Here is a 24,403-nt window from a genome sequence, read left to right on the forward strand (position 1 = left end):
GCATCTTCATATGAAAGTAGGGGTACCTCAGTGGCCAGTTGCACGGTAGGCAGGCTCTTTGAAGGAGCTGCTTGCAGACACAAACCAGCCCACAGCAAGGGACCAGCTGGCACAGCAGCAGTGCCAGAGGACTGTCCCTTGGAGAGGCAGCACTCTACAAGGAACATGGAGCAAGCATGGAGCAAGAGAGACTCTAAGATTTACTGGATATGGGAAGGTAAGGTAAGACACTTTTATAGACTTAGAGAGACTTCCTGCTTTATTTTCAGCTTATCTGCTAATGCAAGGTCAAAACTAATCTGTCTGCATCTTCTGTCTCCACTGCCCTGCCTGTAGATTTTGAGTGTTTGATGTGTGGTCTCTGTGCTGACATACTAGTAACCTAATCTTAGTTTTGTTGCCAATAATCACTAAATACCTTTGCTGTAAATTTGGAACAGTCTGTTCTTTGAATGCATTCCACTGGCTCTGTGGAGCCCTGATTAATAACCTAAATGACTTATCATAATTAGCTAGTCCTCAGTCTTAGAACTGGAGAAAGCACTAATTTGACAGCCATCCAAAATTAGTGGAGCAGAATCAGGGAGGCTGCAAAAATTGCTGTCTTTGTTCTCATCTGAGAGCTGTTTCTATCAATAAAAGGGGTTTTAATTTTATAATTTTTTTTAGCATAAATGGTGTATTTAAGACCTCCTGTTAATATACACTTTAGTTTTTGGAATTAGTGTGTATTTGTCCTTGCACCAACTTTGTTTTCAGCATGTCAGTTCCTTCAAAATACAAATTATGTCTAATTTCCCAGAAATTTCATATGTAACACATTCTGTTGAGTTCTATTCCATGGTGCATGAATTGCTAGGGAATATTATGCAGAATACTAGTGCTGGGAGATGCACCATCTAAAAGGAGAGATGCTGTTTAATTGAATTTGTTCTTCTCTAAGATCATTGAGTTACAAATTACTCGAAGCACTAGTGCAAACATGAGCATTTTTGTTCTCTGAGGATTGCTATGAATTTTCATTTTTAACAGTGTCTGTTGGTAAGAGAAATAATCTATACAGAAAAGTAATGATGCATGTTTTGCATGGTTGAATTCTCAAACAAATTTAACGAAGTTGTTGTGGATATATCACCCCAAAAACCAAGGCAAAATTACTTTTCCCTGCCCCTGAATACTGAACAAGTTTCAGTTTCTTCTTTGACAGGTAAAATTTTCTGTAATTCATAAAAGATTTGAGTATTTCAGAGCCAAAGTCATGAAGGCAGGCCTGGGCAAGTTTTTCTGAATTTGCATTTGTTTATTTATTTAAATATTTGCAAGTTCCACAATACTACAGTAATATTTGAGTAACAGAGTACAGTGTTTGCTTCCTCTTATTTCTCTTTCCAGCTGGTTATTTCTGCTAGTTCTTAGAGCAAGATGAAGGTTGGATGCCTAGTCGGCTTTATTAAGTGTTGAACTTTATAAAGGTGAAAGTTATTCTTCTAAAATACTGTCAATGAAATAAAATAGAAGGCTTGCGTACAAACAAAGGGTTACACACTTTCTCCCTCTGCATGGTTCAAACTGTTTTGGTGGGTTGCTTCCAAATCAGGATCTATGTAAAGGATCTGAGTGTTAGCACTGTGCCTGGGGAGTTTGATGAGGGTGTTCTGGCTGGTTGGGTGTGCATTTTGCTCATTTATGGAGGTGCACACACACTTGTGTCACAACCTGATGGTTACTGCAAATGGGAAATAAATCTGAATATTAATGCAGTGAAGGTAATGGGTCATTTCCTTCTGGTCATCTTACACTGGCTTTTCTTGAAACTGAAGCTCCCGTGCTCTCCTTTTGCTGGCAGCAATGGAGCCTATGCAGATTCAGTATAACATGTAATCCCAGCTATGACTGGAGTCTATTCCTGCCAAGCAAACAATCTTCAAACTGCACAACAGTGAACAGAGCCTCAGAAGTGAGGTGAAGTATGCCATATTTATCAGTAGCTGTGCCAGCTAACCTGAATTGGTTTAAAAGCAATAGGCCCTTGAGAGGAACTTTAATTAGCCTTTATAACAAGTGTCTGCTGCCTTCTCAGCTTGCCTCAAGTTGAGCTGTGCAGGTGTGTTGGGAATTGCATCTAATCCCTCTAGATTCCTTATAACCTTCTCACTTTTCTTACCATTTCTCATTTAAGATTTATGTCCATCTCAAAGAAGGGAGTGGTGCTGATGGGTTGGATGCTTTGAAGAACAAACCACAGCTTCACAGCATGGTGGCCAAAAGCCTTTGTCAGAACGCCTCTGGGAAGAACTACATCATCTTCACAGGCCCAAGCATTACCAGCCTGAATCTCTTTGAAGAATTTGAGAAGCAAGGTGTGTATTGGGGTGACTCATTGGGTTTTAATGGCAACAGACCTAGGGGCCTCGTGCCACTGAATTAAAAAAAAGTCCAAAAGTCTTCACTGACATTTCAATTCCTTGTATAGATAAGTTGTTCATGTCTAAGAAAACTTATCATTCATGAGAAGGTACTATGCAGAAGACTTCCTAAGTTACTTTTTAAATCTACCTTTTTAAATCTTCAAAATGAGGATGTAAAAACAATTTTAATAAGGTTATTTAAAGTGCTTGCTTTTGTTCTTTGACTTAGAAATGTGAGGTAAAATCCGTTATGTGACTTGGGAGGCTTTTCAAGGAATTTCCTATCTGCTCGTAATTTCTCTGTTCCTGTTGTCAGAGATGAAGGATGGGATGAATGAGATGTGCCTTAGAAGTCTTTTTTGGTTTAATGTCTGTTAAAGATGTGTTTTCTCTAGAGGATTTTATGCCTTTGCAAAAGCTCTGGAAAAGTTTGATTTTTTCTGTTTTGGGGGATTTTTGCTAGTATCAACATACCTTGATAGGACAGATTTTCGTTTTGAAAGCATAATAAAACTCTCCATTAGCAAAAACACACTTCTTAGTGGAATGTCCATTGATACAGCTCTCCCAAGCAAGTCTCTTGCCACTGCAAAGAGCAATCCCAGGTTATCCTTTCCGTCAAATGCCCCCTCACTCTGAGCATAGAAAAGCCACTTTCCTGAAGCTGAGGACTTGTGACTCCCCTGCAATAACAGGATCCTGCACTCTTGCCAGTCAGTTCTAAGCGATTTCATATCACTCTGGTCTCGTTCTTCAGCCAGCACAGCCTTTCAGAGTGATGCGGTGCATGGAAGAGATCCTTCCCAGCAATGAGGCTGGAGGCTGCCATCATGCATCACAGCCACGAGGCCGTTTGCTGACACACCACTGCTGTCCAAGTTGGGCACTTTTGTCATTGCAGAAAATTAAACCCACGCCAACCATTACATTAATGAAACATGGCCCAAAGCAGGGGGAGAGTCTGGGAATTGAGACAATATGGTAATTCTCATTTAAAATGAGAACATCAGTGAGCTGCACCAGTGCTGTAGTTTAGCACTGCAGACTGTGCTGGCACTGAGGGCTGCATCTGTTGAGCTCCATGCAGAATTTAGCTCCTACATTAATTCAGGCAAGCTGGAAGCTCACTGGCTACAGTGGAATATCTGCATACCTCATAAAAGAGCCATGGTTTCCCAAATGCTGTGAACAGCCAAATGGGAACGGAGTAAAGCATATTTGTAGTGCACTGGAGTTTTTCCTCTGAGCAGAGACCTATCTTTGTTTGATGGCTTTTCTCAGCTGATTATAAGCATTACATTTTTAAGACTACCAAACCAATGATGCAAAATGTGAGTTTAAAAAAATGCAGAAGATAACACACATACTCTTTGTATCTGAGATGAAATGTTAATGTTTAAATGTAAAGACAGCTTGACTGAGTTCATCCTCTATGCTCAGCTAGAGAAGGATAAAGATGATCTGGCATGATCCATTTGGTCAGTAACCCTGGTGAAAAAGATACATGGCTACTAAACCAGCTGAATGTTTATTACTTGCAGATAATTCAAACTGTTCACAGAGTTGAATTATTCATAGGCTTTACACTGCACAGATCATTCAAATTAATGGTTTCTAGCAGGTAACAAATTCAGTAATGTCTTTTAAAAACATGTAATTTTGACTTACTATCTGATCAAATATGCTAATGCAACACTGAGATTTCATTTTGGTTCATGATTTGTTATATAGCTTCATGAGACTTTATCATCTCTGACAGCTGCCTCCAAAATTAAATTTCAGATCTGGTACACACTATCACCTTCCTAGGGGTGCAGCTATGAGGTGGGTAGGGGGTGGACGCCAAGAGAGCAGGTTTATTGACTTTGCAATGTGGCATGGCACTCCTACATAAAGAAGAACACGGGGAGAAAAATGTTTCTGTTTAATAAGGCAGTGGGATTTTCTGCATTTGCCATGAGCTGCTAGGGGCTAGCAAAGAGGTTTTGCCGGGGAATGTTGAGCTGGAAGGACTGTGAGACATTGGAAGAGGTGAGATGCTTGAGATATCAAGCTGTGGTGAAGTCAGTAAGAGCCTTGGAGGAGATGGTGTTTATTGACTCTGCTGCAGAGCAGATTGTGTACTGCCAGCACCTGCTGGGATCCTGCTGCATTAGCAGGACATTTGGGGAGAGGCAAGCAAAGAAGCCTGGACTGGACAGAGAGATCTCTCCTCATCTACCACAGAGTCTCCTTCAGCAATGAAGTCAGTGTTGGGGTTTTTTGGTGTGTGACTCCTTTTTGGTGTATGACTTCAGCTAAACCTGAACAGAGCGACACAATGACCAGAAAATGTCAGGAGAGCCTGTTGAAAAGTATCTATGCTCAGGTGCTCATGACAGTTCAAGACCCATTCTTAAACTGATAAATTTACTTTTTTTGTTCAAGAAGATTCCATTTCTGGGCTAGAGCAGAACCAGTGGTAGAAAGATCCCATTGAGAGCCAAAACCAAAAAGAAATTGGTATTGATCTTAACTGTATCGCCACATTTCTGTTCACAGAGAAAAGCAAGGCACAATTCTTCCTAAGAATATTTCTGAGTTTCACATTCTCTGAACCTCTGAGAAAGGAAAAACAATTCTTATCTTATTTGCTATGCCTGTTTTTGTGCAAAAGTAGAATGCAGTATGGAGATTGCTTACCCAAAGTGATGGTGTTTTGTTTACTTGGCCTGTCAGGGCTAAGTGTGTGTGTGTGTCGGGACTGTCGGCTGACAGTCACGAGATTCTGTGCAGTTGGAGTGCAGTGGAGTGCTTGGCAGATTCAGTTTAGATATAATGTAATATAATGTAATATAGTATAGAATAATATAGTATAATAAAGTAATTAGTTATCCTTCTGATAAGATGGAGTCCTCCTCATCATTCCTCCCTGCCACAGGGGTTGTCCTGTTTTGATATAACTGCTTTATTTTGTTTGGGGGTTTTGTGATTATGAACAGAGAAATAGGGAAATATTTAAATAAGTTCATGCTTGGAAATCATAAACTTTCTGGGAACATGAAAGTTTTAAGGCAGCTTAAGGTAATTCTGGAAAATCTGGACAGTCACCCACTGAAACTCTATTAGTTCCTTTCAAAATTCTTGGTGGAGAGGACTTGGGGTGTTGGTAAGCAGCATACTGAACCTGAGTCAGCAGCATGCGCTGGCAGCCAAGGTGGTCAGCACTGTCCCAGGCTGTGTTAACAGGAGTCTAGCCTGTAGATCAAGGGAGGTGATTATTGCCTCCTACAGTTTTAGACAACATGCCTCCAGTGCAAGAATACTCTGTATACAAGTATACTCTGCTGTGGGGAGGGAACTGTTCTTGTTCAGGTTGAGAAGAGGCTTTGGGGGGATGCAACAGCAGCGGCCTTATGCTACCCAATCATGAGAATGGAGCTGGCTCTTTACAGTGCTGCATTGTGGAAGGACAAAAAATAACAGATTTAGCTGAAAAAAAGATGATCAGACTAGATGCAGGATTTTTCCTGAGGGCAGTGAAGCAGGATGCCCAGACAGGTTGTGCAGTCTCTGTCCTTGGAAGTTTACAAGCCCAGACAAGATAAAGCCCTGAATGGCACTGTCTGGCCTCAGAGCTCACCTGTCTCTGTCAGGGGGTGGGACTAGAGACCTCTTGAGTTGTTTTTCAGCCTGAACTATTCTTTAATCCATAGGATCCTGTGATCCTATAAAAAAATTTTGTAAAATCTTAACTATCATTCACTTTTCCTCACCCTAGCCCACACATGTATTATTGTTAAAGACAATAATTCTCTCTCTTTATTGAGAGCCTGTGGTGTAGCACCTTCACTGTACCACAGGAGACAATAGTATGCCTTGTAATATAAAGGGATGTCAGTGAACATAATTCTAAGACCTACGTGAAGATACCAAGAACTGAGAAAACTTCAGAAAATAAGATAGCACTTTGATCTTTTTCAAAATCAAAACCCTGAATAGACCTTTTTTTTCAGGGGACGTACAAAGAATTTCTTTCACTGGCCTCTGAATAGAACTGGAAACCTGCTCTGAAATGCCCCAGATTCTCTGTTCTGTGAGCAGACAGAGCAGCTGTCACTGCTATTTACTGTGACATTCATTCATAGTCACATCCCTTGTTCCCTCTCTAAGCATTAGAATTGTCCTTTATAGAGGACAAAACCTCCTAAAGCCCTGTGTTCCATGCTTCCCTTAAACATATGATCCCTGAAAGTCTCTTCTGCGTGTTCTGAACCAGGAGGAGCAGCTGTCTCTGTTCTGCAGAAGGGCTGGTGTTGGCAGAGCTGCAAGAACTGCCAGCCTGGTTGGCTGTGGCATTCCCACAAGGTTTGCAGGATCCTGCAGCTCCAGCACATAGGCTAAAACAAATTCACCTCTGCTCCCCACAGCAGTCCTACCCTGGTTTCCCAGCTCTGACTTGACCCAGTGTTGCATGCAGAATAAATGATTGCAGAATGTGTATTTTTGCCTGAATTAGCTCGAGCCTGATTGCCTTTGTGAACTGTACTAGTGAAGATGTGGTGAAATAGGCTTCAGCACAAGCTCTCTGGAGGCTGGAGACTCTGGGAATGAGTTTTGGGTGACTATACCACACTTCCTCTTCTTTACTAAACTACCTTAGGTGTATTCATTTATATTGCACCTACAGTTTAAGAAGACCAGAGAACAAACTGTTTCCACTGACTCTTGTGTGTGCAGAAAACACCTGTTGTGATTCTGATTTAATTACAGACAAAAACTTCATTGAGCCAGATGGGTGTAGTTTTTATTGCTTCTATTGCTGTAGTAACTGGGTGATTTTAAAAACCTCTACAGTAGATTAAGGGTTTCATCCATGATGAGAGATGCTAGTAAATCTGCAGAAGTGCTGCACTTTTCTGGGCTGTACAGCAGGAAGGCTACACGATGTGTTCCTTAGAGCGAAAATGGTTCCCATTATTCTACAAGAGGAGTGGAACACCTGCTGGAAGTTTTCTGCAGGCTTATTGCTACAATACAAGGAAAAGCTACAACTAATTATTATGGGATCTCAAAGATGGCTGTTGCTATTTTGAAGCTTTAGCACAATAATATAGTTACTAGCTTGGTTTTATTCCGTTGCAGCCTCCTGGAAAAAGTATCACATTTCAATGAATAATAAACTCTGGGCAGCTAAGGAAATTCTTCGCAGGTTTGTTTGTTATCAAAGCAGGAAGATCTTAATATTGGCTAGAATAAAGCTTTATAAATGTTTGCTATGTTAATGGCATAGTCTGCAGGTACATGACCTACACTGTTTGGGTACCTCTTAGCAACAGAAGAAATTTTTAAACAGAAAAATAAAAAATCAGCTTTCCACTGGATGTGTGGTTCCCTCTATAATGATTGTAAGCCTGTTGTCATCAGGCTTTTCTCATTTTCTTTTATGGAAGGAACTTACAGATTTCCAGGGACTGATTAATTCATTAGAAATAACTGGTGGAGTGCAGGTTTCTCCCTTGAGAATGAAGTTTTCCCATTGCTGTGTTAGTTGACCTTCTCTTATGAGCATCTTAAATTTCTGATGGAAGAGCTGTAGCTCTTTGTAGATCTGCCCTCAGCAACTGGACCAATGCATGAGTAGATGCAATTAATTTATTAGTATTCCTGTAGTGTCTGTGAGCTGTTGAGGGCATGTTCAGCATGCCAATCACTATAGGCGAGGACAAAGGCTGCACCTTCACTCAAGAGCTTAGGTGCTGCCAGAAAGACAGAGGCAGAAGAGCCACATAAATGGAAATCCAGGAATAGAGGTAACATGTTTATGGAAACATAAGAACAGAGGTAACATATTTAGGGGAAGCCAGACATGGCATTCTGACTTTGTATTTTCACTGTAAGGATATAATGCAAAACTCAGCAGGATGAAAAATTTGATCAAGCAGACTTAGCTGACAGATGAGCTTTAAACCACCACAAGATGTGCACAGATGTCACCTGCTTCCATGCCCACTGGTTTTTTCTACTCAAATGGGTTAACACAAAACTGAGGGAGACCATGGAAATTTCCATCCAAGATTTCTTTGAGTCAGGGAACAATTTGATCAAGAAGATCTGCTTCTCTTGGACTAACAGAAACAGGCTGTTTCTATTTCACAGCCTAATGAAAAATTCAAGCATTGTTATTAATGTTGTTTTCAAACCTTGTTTGTGCCTGCCTGGCTGCATTGAGATGCATTTTGTTGTGTTCGATTTTATTCATTGCCTCTCACATATGAAAAAGCCAGGAAGCTGTGAGCAACAGACTGTGTCTCCTGCAAGAGCCTCTGGTGTCTTTGCAGGACAAGATCAGCTCTTGCTTTAGTGCCCTAAAATCAGTTTTCACTGAAATTTCCATCTTCTCCATCCTTCTGGCATGTGCATTTTTTTAAATCAACCATTGGTTTCCGTGGTTTCCAGCTGCTTAAGCAGGATTTCCTTAGCAAAGCAGATGATGCAGGTGCAAGGAGTATCGAGCTAAAAATCAAGATCGTGGCAGCACAGTGAAGCAGTAGATTATTGTGACTAAAAGCATCATAGGAGATCAGGCTTTCTGCACTTGTCTGTAGGACACAAATCTTTGGTATTACAGAAGAAAACCAATTGGCTGACATATATGTTGGACTAGAAGGTTGTAGGGGAAGTTCTTTAAGAGATCTTTCAGGCTTGCTCTGCTGGTTTTGCTGTCTAGGTCCATGCAATGGCTTGCTAATAGGGAATGTGTTTGTTCACATGCAGAGATTTACTGCTGTGGGTTGCTGAGCACCAGGAAGAGTGACTGCACCGGCCTACCTCCATCCATGCTGAACAATTCTGCAACTCCACAGTCCAGAGGACAGTACAGAATAAGAATGAAGGGAAACATGTCATTGATTTGCTGGTACAATAAAGGGCACTTTCGTTTTCTGACCAACGCCTATTCCCCAGTTCAACAAGGTAAGCAATATTCCTATTCTCATCTCAAAAGTGCATATGCTTTATGTCACAAGCCAAAGTGAGTCACTGAGATTGATAATAACCCTGAACAAAGAGCTTGATTGTAACTGATCATACATCCTAGATAAACAGTAGCTGTAGTGATTGCTTCCCTTTTGTATCTTCATACAGCTGTTCTTTCTTTCCCATACAAAGGTTAAAAAGCCTACTGCTAATGCAGCATCCTTCCCTGAGCTGGTAGAGGCACTTTCCTTTCAGGTTTTAAGATTATATCTTTGCTGATGGTCAGAGAAAGGAAGATGATTACTGCATAAGACAATATTAGTTCCATTTGCAAAGCATCTTGTAGGATTGCTACAACAGAAAAATTAATAAATGTCATGATGTACTTTGAAGTCCAAGCAGATCCTACAATTAATTTTTCTTATCTAGTACAAACTTAGTCACAAACAAGTATTTTTTTTGCCAGAAGTAGATATGATTAAGGTTTCCTGCTGTATGTTAAACTGATTTTGGCAGTCGATGAAAAGAAACCGAAACAGATAATTTGGATAGTTCAAATAATTACAGAGAGCTTCTTACTACTGAAATATTTTCCTTTTAGAAAGTATAAGATGGTTTTAAGAACATTTGGAAACTTCGGTAAAATGTAATGACTAAAACTTACTGAAATGAGTTTTTCAATGAGAATGTTGTTTCACTTTCCTAGAATTTTTATAATTCAAATTTATGTATAACTGCCAGAGACAAATGAGTATAACATAAACATTTAAATACAAAGCCACCAATTCAAAGGCATCTTCTACACTAATTTTCTGAATCCCAAGCAACGCTCACATGTATTTACAGATTACAGAAGCAAAGCTAAGGCCTGGAATTACTATATGGTAAGCTGAAAAAGCTGACTTAGTATGTTGTTCAGTGCTTTGCCAGGAGGCTCTTTGCCTAAGCCAAGCAATCAGCTGATCCTGAGGAATTGTGCTGGGCATCTCAGCAGAGTGAGGACTTGGTGATTCAGATGGACTGATGTCTGAGCACAAATGCTGGAAATATTTAGGAGAAGGAAGTATGACACTTGAACACTCTGCTCAAGCCAGTCTCCAGAGTAATGTATCTCCCCACGAGTGGCTTTCACCATCAGGATTTCTGCTGTTTTCCTGGTGGTTTTTGCTGGATTTAGATTATTCGGCAGCACTAACTGGACAAGACTTACTGCTACAAACTACTACTTGTTTTTTATAGACTAGAATGGAGCATTTGATTATAATTCATAAATATTAGGAAAATACTCTGTTTGTAAACATCAGTGTTAACTGCCCTGTTAAAAAGAGGAGCAAAATCAGACTGTGCTGGCAGCATCCTTTAAAAGCAGGACATGGAGGTGTGAGCTATTGTGCTTGTGATTGACCTTGGGTCTGTTTTGGCATAAATGGGATTTTGGTGATGTTTGAGGTATTTATGATTACAACCTTTGTGTGAGATGGACAAGGCTTTTCCAACTCATTGCTCACCAAATTCTGTCTGGGACAGTTGACATAGTTCACTGTGAATCAGAGCAGAAAACAGAGCCTGGCTTTTTAAAGTGTGATGCTGGGCAAAGAGTCTCTAGCAGGGACATGGGAACAGATGGAAGCTCGGTGGGAAGGCAAGAGACCAGATTGCTTGCCTCTGATTTGGCATCACTAAAGTCAGTGCAGCAAAGAGAGTTTAAACCAACTCAAAGAGAAGCTGGGCTACCAGTCTCTCTAAGGTATGTATATATAGAGGAGGAGGAGGAGAAATCTGTGCTGCTTGAGGCAGCCTGTAGCACAGACGTGCTCAGCCCATGTTACATGGGAGAGGAGGTAGTTAAGCAGGGTTAAAAGCCACGTGGGGTAGTTGAACAGAGACTGGTGCCAGTGGGATTGTCTGGTGATGCACAGTGCATTTGCACTTGGCTGAGTGTAAATGTGCGTGGGCTGGAGGAGGCCATGAAGAGAAAACCTTAGAAACAGTAGGCAAGAGATGGTGAACAGAACGCTTAGAATGAGGAAAGATGTGGACATAGCTAATAATTAACTATTTATTGCAATTTAAAAAAAAAGTCAAGAAGGTAAGTCTTGCCTGTACTTGGAGTGCAAATCCCACCCAAGCCAGAGGCACCAGGAGGGCAGTACACTTGTCAGAGCAGATCTATGAATACTATTCTTAGATGAAGCAGGTTATTTATAATGGATGTTTTAAACCAGCATGTCACAATATATCATCTCAGATACTCAAGGATGGCTCTAATTCCTTTGGTCTTGCAAACATATCCTGCTTACTCTGCTATCAAGTATGTAGTTTCTTCCTAGAACAAAATCCAGTCAGATTTTTAATCGCTCTTAAGCTTTAATTTTTCCTTAGGCTTGTATTACAGAAGAAGTGATAATTCAAAAGAGATAAGGACCCCCAGAGATTAAAGAGTTAGCATATTCTAAAGCAGGTCATCTGTGTCCTGGTTGAAATCTCCCCACCTGTGGGACAAGGCTGCATTTTGGTTTTTCACTCTAGATCTGATGCCCACTTCCTCAGCATCTCCATTATTGTGTTCTAGAGATAATTGCAATCTTTTCTACCTTCCATATGTAGCAGGATGGAGCAGGCAGCGACCTCACTTGCTGCCCAGTAGAAGTAGAATGCCCAGAATTACATCTTCAGCAAAAAACTGTTGAACCCAAGATCTTTTTAAGTAGCTTCTTTCTGAGAAGAACTTCCACAGCTGCTCTTCACCAACTAGCTCTACTTAAAAGCTAAACAGTCAATAACTAAGCATAGAAAACAGAGCTTGGGCCACATGTGCAAGGAAGAAAGAGCTGCAGATGGCATCTCAAAAGTGACTTGTGAGAAGATGGGAGATGTTGTGGAGCCATCACAATTGTATGAAGAAGTTGTTTGATTCTCTGTGTGGTTCTTACTCCAGGAGAAGCTGGAGTGACAGGTGACTGGTGACAGTCTAGTTTCCTGAAAAAATCAGCTTCTGAGATTGGCCCAGAATTGGAAAATCTTGGGAAAGAAGTATGGTGTTAAAAAGCATGTTTCCTTTCCTTATCCAAAGAATGGATAAGCTTAGAGTTTCAATCTACCTTTTCCATGTCTCCTTTGTGAGACTAGGAGGTTGTGTCCAAATATAGTGAGATTGGGGATGGGGCTGGAGGACCCCATTGGGAAGACCTCAATCATGAGACCTTGTACAATGCTGAATGTTGGCAATTCTGATAAAGAGCTGTAAGAAATCAAAGTCCTGATAAAAATCCAGACAGCACTTGGATCATGCAATACCCCTTCTTCTATACTGTTATGAAATCTCAGGGTTTGACAAGATGTGTGCAAGTGCTTGTATTAGTGGGACTCCCATTTTCAAAAATGCATGATTCTAGATAGGCTTAGGATCCGTGTTTTCAGGAAACAAACATATGTAAACCTTTGTTTTTTGGCTTGTTTCATTTGAGGTAGTATTTCTCAAGCCTTGCTTCACAAGCGTACACCTTGAAAATTGAAATTAAAAAGAAAAAAGAGTTAAAAAAACATTAATTAAGTTAAGTTTAAAAAAAGTTAATTTTTTTGGGTTAAAAAAATCAAACCAAAAGGTGATGCCTTTCTATGGTGACAGGATGGAGGCTGGCAGTCGGCACCCTTTCCAGCATGGAAGCAAAGGCAGGCTGTGGCTGCAGTGCAGGTGGTGTGTTCCCTGGAGTGCTGCCAGGGATGGGAACACAGCAGTGCTGGGGGAGGACCAGGAGGGGAAATGGCTCATCCATCGGATGTGCCGATGAGTCAGCTCAGGACCACGTACCACAGAGACCTGCAGCTAGGAATGACCCAGCTCTGGCAGTTGTCTTCCCTGGCAAGGTGGGCTACGGCTGTGAAACAAGCCTAGAAAAGGCTAAAAATAGTATGCCTATACAGCTATTTATATTCTCAAAACAGGGGAATGTTATGGGGAATATAATAGAAAGTGATAGGGAGTATATGGTCCTGCCACTGCAATGCATTCCTTTAAAGATTATGAATACAAAGCAAATTGCAAAGGAAGTACAAATTCTCCAAAGGAAGAGAAGGGGAAGAAAGAAAAGAGAGCAAGAGGAGAAAGAAGGTGATTTTTTTTTTAAACACTTGTACCAGGAACATACTTACCCTTCCCTGACTTGCCCTGATGAGATGACAAGTGATTTTGCAGCACTAATGCAGCAGGCTGGTGGTGTATCAGTTCTTTTTACCTCATGCTGGCCAGATATGTGTAGGACTCATTAAAAGAATCAAAACCACACTATAATAATTACATGAATGTAATGAAGAAATTTTTTTGTTTGATTGGTTTTTCCCCCCCACTCCTTGGGCTACATTTACACCCAGCTTGAGGAGGCAGAGGTGAAAGGAGAGTGTATTGAGCAATTCAGAGATAATATAATTTTGGACTCTTGAAAAATCAGACTTTAAACACCCCAAATAAATTTCTGCATGGCTCAGCTGCAACATGACATTTAGTATGTCACATACTAGCTCCAAAATAGAGTCTGCCAGCTAGGACAGCACAGGGGGCTTGACAGAGATAATGGATGGAATGAGGCTTCCAGCTGGAGGAATGAAATGGTGAAGTCTGTAATCAAAACGTGAGTAGCATTTAAGGGCTGATTGGAAAAGAGTTGGCAGAAGGAAGGTGAAGAAATTGTCTTGAAAGATTGAGAAATGAGAAAGCCAAGGATTGTACCTGTCCTGAAATGATGCTGAGAAAGGATGCAACCAAGCCTGTGCTTCTCTAGACCTGGACAAAATAGAGTTGTACCTGAAAGAAGGGAGCCTCACTGAGCAGTGTGCCATAGCCATGGAGTAAGTGGTGCTCCACACCCTGGAGAGCCCACGATTGAAACCTGTGGGGGCATAACAGACTCCTATGCTCCAAGTTTGTTTTACCCACCCTTCCTTTCTACAGGGAGCTTTCTCCAGGAGCAGTACACCAGAAAAGAGTTAGGGGAGTTTCTTAGGAAGACATTGGACTCACAAATATTGCAGGAGTGTTGGATAAGGCCAGGTCAAAGATAGACTTGATTTCTGGAGTAACCTGCTTTAGCACCTGCCTGTGCAAAAAGTGGTTGGTAGAAGGCTGCAGGGTGATGCCTGTTGACTTTCCACGGATTTCTGGAGTAGGCACGATGGCCATCCCCTATGATGAGCTGAATTACCAAGCCAGCTGTGGAGACAGGACAGGAAGCAGCACTTGCAGGCAGAGAAATGTGTGCTCAGCTCCAGTGAGCAACCTATGGGTGCTTCTGAGCTCTGGCTCCCCACAGCTGGAACGAGGCTGCTTTTCATTTCTGAGACCACAGTCACCCGCCAGCCTCCCTTCTCTCTTCCCTGAGTTCAGCCAGTTGGCTCCTTCTCACTGAATTTTCTTCTCTGTGTCAATTGGCACCCAGGGAAGAGAAGGTCCCCTGTTGGCCCCCATGGGTGGAGATAAGCAAAGGATTTAATTTCAAGGGACTAATTTGGGACCTCCACAATTCAAAGCATGTAACAGCAAGTTACTGCTCTAGAGGTGACCACAACTTCTTGTGACCCAGAAAAGGAGACTAATACTGTCTATAGAGGGCTGCTGTGGGACTACAGGAATGTGTGAATTCCTTTGAATATATGCTAAAGATGTTTGTGTCTAACACCTTTTCATTTCCAACTGAAAAATGATCCCTCTTCTTCCACTTCCACTTGTTCAATGTACTACCTGTGGGAAAAGAAATCAAATTAGCATCTATGTTACAGATAATTTTCCAGCTGTAGGGGGAAAACTGTCAATAATGTTTATTTTATAAGCCATATATAGAAAACATATTTTTCAGTAGCTAGAATTATGATGTCAATGTAAAACTGTTATGTTTCTAATTGATGCAGGAGTTATAATTAAGAGAAAAAGCGGAGAAATTCCATGCCCACTGGCAGTTGAAGCCTTTGCTGCTCACCTTAGCTATATCTGCAAATATGATGATAAATACAGCAAGTAAGTAAGAAGATGTGCATGTTTGTGTGTACCTCTTTCACACCTTCTCTAGTGCTGCAAGGTTTGAGTTGTTCATGTCGAGCTGCATGTGAGGGCCCAATGCTGCTTTCACTGATTCTCTGACAGAACTTCTGTTTAAATCAAAGATCAGATACTGGCTCTGCACAAAGCAGGAACTACATTGCTGGTCTTGGTTTGGCTCTGTCTACCCATCCATCAGACAAAAAAAAAGAAATTTTGAGACACAGGTCCTTTGCATCTTATAAATGACCTTTAAGAAGTGATGGGAGGATGAGCCAGCAGACTGATAGAGAATTCAACAAGGGTCTACCAGCCCCACAAGTCTCTCAGGCTAGCTCAGCTCTCCCCATCTAGCAGTAGCTGCTGTTTAGTCTATAATCTGTCCTGGTGATATTTGCATCACCTGGAGCCAGAAGGAAAAAGACATTCAGTTCTGCATGTAAAGCTGATCTACACAAAGAGAGACAGAATGTAGAACTTTTGGCTCCTGAATTCCAGTTGGTGTCCTCAGTGTTAGCTCTTAATGTAGCAGGGAGGAACAGCAGGGAGTAAGAATAGCAGTAGTGAAGCTTGGCTGTGGGAATAGCAATGAAGTACAGAAGATTTCAAGAACTAGAAATTGAGAAAAGAGAAAAAGCACAGATTTTCCAAGCCAGCTCTGGGCAAGGCAGCAAGAATTCAGTAGAATATATTAAAGAGGAGAGGAGATGGTTGGTGGAGGATGATGTTGGGATCTGGTCTGAGGAAATCAATGTGGAAAAAAGCTGGGGTAGTAGATTTAAATGGTTACTAAAAAAATGAAAGTAGGAAAATGGGAGAATGGGAAATCTTATGACTGAAGAGAGAATATTCTGGCAGTCCTAGAATTAGTCAGAACCTAAAGATGTCAGTCCTTTCTAGTTCTGCCTTGTGGTCCACCTACCAGCAGTGTACGCTCTCGCTCTACCCCCACATCCTCCCACCTACTGTTGACAGCAGCAGCAGCAATCATCCTTTGCTCATAATAAACCTGAGGAGAAGCATCAGCAAGCTTCCCAAAACTGTAATGTAATGTGACTGAGGCTTTTTTTTTAGTTACAAATTCAAGGGATTCAGACCTACATCTCCTATCACAAGGATATTTGTCATGGGTGAGCTCAAGGAATATTTATCAGTACTCTTATTTACATGGAGTGATACAGAGGTGAGATTATTGCTGAAGTTTGCTTCTGAGAGCAAGGAGGTCTGCTCTTTTACATACTACCAGAAATGTCCAAATTTGTGTAAATTTGCTGTTAGTGTCTGTCAAATATGTTGTACAAAATTTCTTTAAATAATACTTGAACCAGGTGTTAAGTCCCATGTCTGCTTCTTCTTTGGGACTGCAGGATCTTTGGGGTGATTTATTGCATCCCAGCCACAATTGTTTGGCTAATCAATGTTTTCCCCTCTTTTCTTGGCTTTTAGGTATTTCATTTCTCACAAACCAAACAAGACCTGGCAACAAGTGTTCTGGTTTGCCATCAGCATCGCTATAAATAATGCCTACATCCTCTACAAAATGTCAGAGGCCTACCATGTGACAAGGTACAGCCGTGCACAGTTTGGTGAAAGACTTGTAAAGGAGCTTCTGGGCTTGGAGGACACCTCACCCACCCATTGATGCTTTGCTTTGGTGGCGTAGGCAGGGGCTGGAGGGAAAGCAGAAGATACCACACCTGGAGCGGCAAAGCAAGGAACTTGTGACACCACCAGTGCTGTCATCCAAAAATGCCAAGTGATGCCACTAGAGAGGTGCAAACTTTGTTCCTAGAATCAGCTGGAAGTAAACATCTCATGCAGAAAGTGCCACTGGAAAAGCTGACACAAAATTGCATATGTGAATGCCCTGTGGGAATCTGTACACTGAAAACAGACTTAAATTAGCCGTCATCTCAATGCTATTTGTTGAACAGGGTCATCTTGTAAAGTTCCTCTTGGGCCAAGAGCTTGTCAGAAGCTGGCACAGCTCTGCCGTCCTAGATGGGCCTTACAGGAAACTCTGCACCTTCCTGGGAGTTGCTGAATCCCGGGACAAGCCCGTGCGTGCGGCTGCCCCGTGGGCTGTGGCTGAGCGCGGCTGCCGTCCCGTCGCTGCTGCTGTCCTCCGCTGGGACAGGCGGAGCAGGGGCACTGCAGCAGGCTCTGCACTAACAACACCTTCACAGGCAGGCAGCCAGGAACTGAGGACCAGTCATGATTTCTTCTTTCTGTGGGTTTTTTTTTTTCCCCTTCGTTTTTATTAATGTAACATACTACAATTTGATCCCAGTTAGAACACAGGAAAAGTAGGAGAAACCAAGTACATTAGTGAATTTAAAATGACAAATACATTACAGTGATTTTCTTTTTTCACCATGATGAAACATTTTTTTACACAAACAGTGATTAATACTGTAAGTATTAATTACTGTTAATTACTGTAATTAACAGTGAGTAAACCAGTAAGTAATACTGCCTCACATCTTAACTGCCACGGTCAGTGTACAGGTGAGAAATCTAAATATACCAAGTAGATTTTTTCTTGATTTCAACTGTATCTTAAATGTTGCTTAAAAAGCTAATGTAATGGACTGTTAAAGTTTTAAGAACAATAATTTCTTGCTTTTTCTTTGGTAACTGTCAAGACCTTTTTGGTCCACTTTAGAATTTTGTTTGGTGCACAGTTGGCAGGAAAAAAAGTCACTAATAGCCAAGGTTTTCCCATTATCGCTGTGGGGTGTTCTGTAGGAATTCCTTTTGGTAGAGTTCAGGGCTTGGCACAGTAGTTGTAATTAAGCAGATTACATGTTTAGCAAAATTACGTAGCATTGTGTCTTAGAAAAGGAAAGAAGTCCAGTTGCTACCAACCTTAAACCTTGCTAAAACAGAGCAAGCCCAAAGAGTTCTTGTGTTCCTAGTGACACTGTAGAAGACAAGCATCATCGTGAGCTGATGGTCAAGGCCATGTTGGTGCTCGTGGAATCTGAAAGCCACTGGAGTTTCAGAAATAAATGCTGAGAGCGAGGTATGATTGAAATGAGGGAATCAATACTGAGGGGAACTACTACCCTGCCCTCTACACTTTATTGATTTCAGTCCACAACTCAATCATCAAAAACCTCTGTATTCTGAAGGTAGCAGTGATGGGCACAAACAGAATTGCATTAACTTACAGGGCAGAAAACCACGTTGATTAGAGGACTCAAGCCTGAAAGTTTTACTCCCAAAGAATGACTCCAGTTGATTCAAGAGGAATGGAGTGAATGATTGATTCATCAGTGTAAATCTTAGCAGGTTACATGCATCTATCTGACCAGAGGCAGTAGAGGTTAACCAACATAAATTTGCAAACTCCTCATATTTCATCATTTTATGACATGTAAATGCATAGCATGTAAATAATAAGAGAGGAAGGATCCAGCAGGGGTTAGTAAATGAATGACTAGCCCATGGAGTATCCTTGCACTGACACCTTTCTGTTTCTACCAAAGTCTTACTGTTTGGCATAGACCTAGAGGCAGATCTCACCTGGTTGCAAGGAGAGAAGGGGATGGCTGTGGCTGACTCCATGGTGGTTCTGGACAGCCTGGAGCCTGTCCCACACATCCTGCTCTGCCTGCCAGCTGCACAGTGAACAGCAGCGAGATTCCTAAGCATCCTTTTCACTGCTCAGTCCACAAGATCTCCACCCAGGAAACATGGGAGAAAGGACAAAACTGTGCACTGAGGCCTCCTAACCACTAAAGAAGGAGGTGGGTTTGTACCACTCTAGCCCTTGACAATGCCAAGCTGCACAGGAACCCAAGGATGAGTTCAGAATTTCTTGACCCTGCAGAGAACTGAACCCACCCCTCTTCAGACTGAGTGCGTTTGATAGCTGGTTCTTGTCAGTCTTGTAAGTATTCAAAGGGAGACAGCAGCTAGCCTGAAGCATGAAAAATAAATGTTCAGCAATATAAACCTATATTTTTCTTTTTTTTTCAGGAAATTTCACAGAGTGTTCTTATATTGCTCCGTGCTTCAGACAATGCCAGCCTATATTGGATCAGGAAGTGTAGCTACTAGCTCATTATATCCCATAAATTTATATGGTAGTTGAAACTGGGGCAGTAAGGAAAAGTACGGCTGGAACTTTACTGATGGGACGGCTTAAATGAAGAGTCTGGCTTCCTTACACTCCCATGCCATGCTGGGCTATGTGCAGGATACCCATGCCCCCAGCAGACATGGGATGGTTTCCAAGACCACCTTGGAGCCACTTGGCATTTCTGAGGAGTAGGCAGACCACTCTCCAGCTACGCTGTAAGCCCCTGGGATAAATCTGGAGCCCTTGGCCAATTGTTACATAACTGTGTATGCTTAAAGGCCTGGATCTAGGCCATCCCATACAGAAAATGCCTTTTCTTTTTTTGGATGGCTGTAGGCCTGAGGCCTTGAAATATTTAATTTTTCACCAATGTATGCAGTTAATTATGCGGATTACTTGAGCTCAAATCATGAGATCCTAGCTTTTTGCCTCAGGGACTGGGTCCTGAGTAGTTTTCCCTAGAATTGGTGTTGACGGGGGATTACACAGTGGCTGACTATTACAGGGAAGATGCTTTGGTCTCCTTTGTAAAGGAGAAAAATGAAAACAAAATTATAGCTTTGCAATGAATTTCATTTTCTTAGCCTTAAACATCCCTCATCATTTGGAACTGTTGTTCTTATCATGCACAAACATTCCATAAGTAAGCAAAAATATTTATATATATTTGTATGTACAAAATGTCTGAATTTTGACTCTTGAAGCCAACAAGCAAAAGCCACCAAAGTGTAGTCTATATCTACAGATGACTCTTCCCCCTCATCTTCTCCTTTTATTGACTGGAAGTGGATAGGGTTGGGGAAAATGAAGATTTCTCCTTGTTGAAGAAGCGTCTTGCACTTTTTCTGTTACTACAACCAAGGCAAAGTAATTAAGGAAGATATAGGATAATTTTTAAAAGGCTAAAGTTTGTCAACTGCAGCTCAGCCTGTGCAGGATTATTTCCTTTACTGCAAACTGGCTTACTCAGATTTGGTTCCCCACCTGCTTGTAACATTAAAGCCTCTCCCTAATTAAAGGGGGGGAAAAAGTCTCAAAGTAGTGCAAGGATGCTCGTTATAGTGTGTGTGTGTGTGTGTGTGTCTAATTGTGCAATAGCTTGTGAAATTATAGTTTGGTTTGTTTGTAGCCTTAAGACAATCTGGGTAAGAGATCTGAGAACTTAGCAGTAGGTAAAATGCAGTCGAAATGCCAACCAAGTCACAGAGGAATGTCTCTAAACTTTTTCAGGAAAAAAAAAAGAAGTTTGACACTGAAGTAGTGAAGGGAGCACAGCATAGCTCCTTTCTCTCCTGCTTAATTGAATTTTCACTGACATTCTAAACACTGATACTTACTTGTTTAGAACTGTACTTCTAAGAACCGATAATTACTTGTTCATGGTATGCAAACTTTATTTCAAAGAACCGAGACCATCAGTAGGACCATATACCAACCACCTTCTATGCACAGTACTTTCAGGAAATGTCTGTCATGCCACGATCCATTCTTGGAAAACATTTCTTTTCCCAGTGTGTAATGCCACACTTGCCAGAGCTTAGAAGCCACTCGGAAGTGGTTTCCACTGTTGTCTCTGTTGAAAAATGCTTCAAGGGCTTGCAGGAATTCTGCCACTTTTTACTTCAGCCCATCTGTACACTTGACAATAGGGCACAATTTAAAGAAGTCTCATCTCCATTTTCTGTTTCTATTCTCTATCCCCAACCTTTCTATATACAAATAGTCTAGGAATCATAATTTATAGAAGTACAACTTTTTTTTCTTCAGATAATTTCTAGAGAAAATTGAATTTAGCAACTCAAAAAGAGTATTCCTGTTCTTTACCTCCAAATATATTTCTGTGGCCTTTTTTCCCCCCAAAGATGTTACTTTCTCTCTAACAGTTATTTAGAAATCTGTCTTGAGTTAGTGAGTAGTGAAAGAAACCTCCAGTATCTCATTCTTCCATTCCTTAGTCCCCTTGTGGTAGAGCTGATTCCACTGACAAGGGGGGGACTGGGGGATTATGCTGCTCTGATAATTCTGTGCATCTCTGGTACTTTCCAAGCAAGGATTGCAAAGTGCTGTAACAACCTCAGCACTCATGAGACATCATTAGCTTATCACAGCTTTTCCTTTCCTACCAGACACCAAGGCACAGCACAGATAAGGGGGGTGATGAAACTGTAAAGTGGAGTTTGCTCTCCTGCTAATTAATACCATGTTCTATGTTTTCAATGACTTGGTTCTTGTTCAAAAGCACTTTTCCTAACTAGAAATGAAAGTATGCCAAATATCATTTCCCCCTAAGAAAGGGCTGTGGGACTTAGCACAGGTTCCTTCATACAAGCTGGCATGAGTTAAAACCAAATTGCACTAAAGGTAAGAGAAAATTTGATAAAATGTAGGAGCCCAACAAGCCTAGAGGAACTTGGATATATGGAAAAATCTGAAGCTCTGCAATAGCCCAGTAATCAGTGTGAAATTCAGACAAATAATTACTGAGTTAAGAAAAGTCACTGAGGCTTAGATGGAATATGAAGTCTTCCATCCACCTCTGTAATGGAGTTTGCCATGGCACTTCCTTTGTGCTCGGATTGATGTAAGATTGGCTGTTTGTAAAACAAGCTCATCTCAGTCTGGCTGAGGAAAGCATTGAAGTGTCGAAGGCCTGTTCACAGTTTCACAAGGGCAAGGAACTCTAAACCCAAAACAGGTATATATTTGGCCTGCTGTTAACTAGGATACTTGCACCAGCACATCACATCATCTACTCAAAAGCAAGCCTGTCAGCAGTGCTACTTGATACATATTCATTCTTGTCACAATTCTTCCTAAACTTACCTTGTAAGCATCAGAAGCATCATGAACTGGAAGCACCTTCGTATCATCACCTCACTGTTGGGAAACAGTTGAGAACAGCTGTGCTTTGTAAAAAGGATTTCTTCCTCTTCTTCTGAGTGACAGCTTTGCCTCTCTGCAAATCTAGCCCTGGAGAAGCTTCCTGCCCCACACTTTCCTTTGCTTCCCTCATTCCTTGCACTTTGAACATATCCAAAGCATCCTGCAGGTTCTTGGTCAGTCTGGAAGGGTTGACAGCACAGAGCTGGCCCTTCAGTTTACTTCTGTAGTGTTGCTCTGCTGGTCCTTTCTGCTGTTTTGCAGATCTCAGATGAAACAGGGTATTGTTTCTGCAGGCTGTTCTGATTGCAATCACTGTGAAGGTGTTGTCTGCTTTCCCCATTAGTGCTGTCCCAGCAGGTCTGGATGGACCCCAAAGAGGTTTCAGCAGCACCACACCCACTGCTCCAGCTGGCATGGCTGTAATATTCCTCAGCTCTGTGTTGCTGTCACAGAGAGACCTTTGACAGGGTCTGTGGATTTTTTTTGTGTTTTGCTTTGTTTTTGAAGCCCTTTCACTCTGATGGGTTCAGTGAACAGCTGTTAGGTATCACTAAAAGGCCTTAAGTGATAAATCCCTTTTGTATCACTCTTTTGAAGTAATAATTGCTTGTATTGGATGTCAGAGTGGTCCACATGATGTGCATCCAGGAGAGCATCATTTGCTGTACCTGAACAGCCTTGGATGCCCGGGGGCCCTGGGTGAGGAACCCAGCGGGAGAGGACTCTCGTGCTGTGCTGCAGGACCATGACGGGCAGGACCTGACGGGGGAAAAAAGCTGGGGAGACACAGGATCACAATTTGCAATCCAAGCTCCTTGGACAAGCAGACTTCATAGTCAAGTTGGTCTCAGAAGGTTTTCTAGGAAAGGGAAAATTCCAGGCCTATGCAGTTTGCTCCCAGCCCTTGCAACTCTGTTTCTAAAATAAACACACTGGCAAATGCTTTCACACTTCAAGTATTTACAGTGTGCTCTGGCCTTCAGAGCATTTTTGACCTATTTCCACTAGTTCCCTTCAAAACGCCTAGAAGTTTAAAAGCAAAGCACAGTGCACTAGGTTCAGCTGTCCAGAACCCCAAACCACTTGTGTCAGAGTAACTTTGTGATCTTGTTCTCAAATAACCTGTGTCAAGGCATTTGCAAAACATGACTGCTGAACAATTTGCATGTCTCTGTGAAACATAGTTGCTCATTTGATGGAAAACAGTTCGCAGGTCTCTCTGACTTATTTTGTAACCTGGATTTTTCTTCTAGATATAAACCAAATATTTGCCTGGCATTTCAGTACTGAAATAAAAAAATAGCTTGATCCCATGGTCTGGGGTTGGTATCAGAGATAACAAAACTCAGGTTTATGCCAGGGATTATTCTGGTCCTGTGAAGGTGTGGCTAATCAGCACGGAGGGATGTAGACACAGACACAGGGAGGAGTTCAACAGAGGGTTTGAGAAGGCAGAAGAAAATTCAGAGGATGGGCACATGTAGAGAGAGGAGCCAGGTGATCCCTTCTAACTCTCATCATTCCAGCATGTATACCCCCCTCTCCTGCTGCCTTTGAATTAAAGAAAAGGCTGATGTTTAACATAACCAGTCTGCACAGCTGATTGAGTGACACAAACCCTGCTTTAGCTACATCCCTGCCTCACTCCATGCCTTTCCTTAGGCTATACGTGTTCCGTAGTCGTCAGCCTTGGAGTCACAGCACTGCTGCATGTCAGCACAGCATGGAAGCTACAGACTGTGGAAGCACCACAGTAGAAACAGGAACAATGGGGATTCTGGAGAAGGAGTCTCCCCATTGACATTTTGTTTTCATTTGTTTTTCAATGTGTGCAACTTACATTCCATCAAATGCAGTGACAGTTCCACTTGCCAAGGTGGGCCTTAGCAGGCTGAGTGCTTTCGAGACCACTGGGCTGTGCTCACACCATCAGCAGCTGCGGTTCTGTTGCAAATTCCATATTCTTTATAATTCTGAAGATTTCTGTTGAAAGCATAAATTACAGAGGTAAAATATACACTGCAAATTACTTTTTTTTTT

General features: G+C 41.7%; 1 protein-coding gene across 3 annotated transcripts in view; it reads left to right on the forward strand.

Annotated features, from left to right (window-relative positions):
• PGBD5 (piggyBac transposable element derived 5) overlaps positions 1-24,403 on the forward strand; it is a 316,445-nt gene that overhangs the window by 42,697 nt on the left and 249,345 nt on the right. The window contains exons 4-7 of one of the 3 annotated variants that reach the window (XR_008483195.1): positions 2,180-2,360; positions 9,165-9,362; positions 15,267-15,372; positions 16,840-20,559. Coding sequence is in view for 1 of the 3 variants with exons in the window: in XM_054279561.1 (XP_054135536.1) it covers positions 2,180-2,360; positions 9,165-9,362; positions 15,267-15,372; positions 16,840-17,035 (681 nt within the window). In the remaining 2 variants the exon portion in view is untranslated. Of the gene's footprint in view, positions 1-2,179; positions 2,361-9,164; positions 9,363-15,266; positions 15,373-16,839; positions 23,001-24,403 lie in introns of those variants that run through there. The other 2 variants (XR_008483194.1, XM_054279561.1) reach the window with 2 other exon arrangements.

This window comes from Melozone crissalis, unplaced genomic scaffold (genome assembly GCF_028551555.1).
Source record: "Melozone crissalis strain CALT ecotype California unplaced genomic scaffold, PUWL_Pcris_2 ptg000027l_1, whole genome shotgun sequence".
Taxonomy (NCBI): Eukaryota; Metazoa; Chordata; class Aves; order Passeriformes; family Passerellidae; genus Melozone; species Melozone crissalis.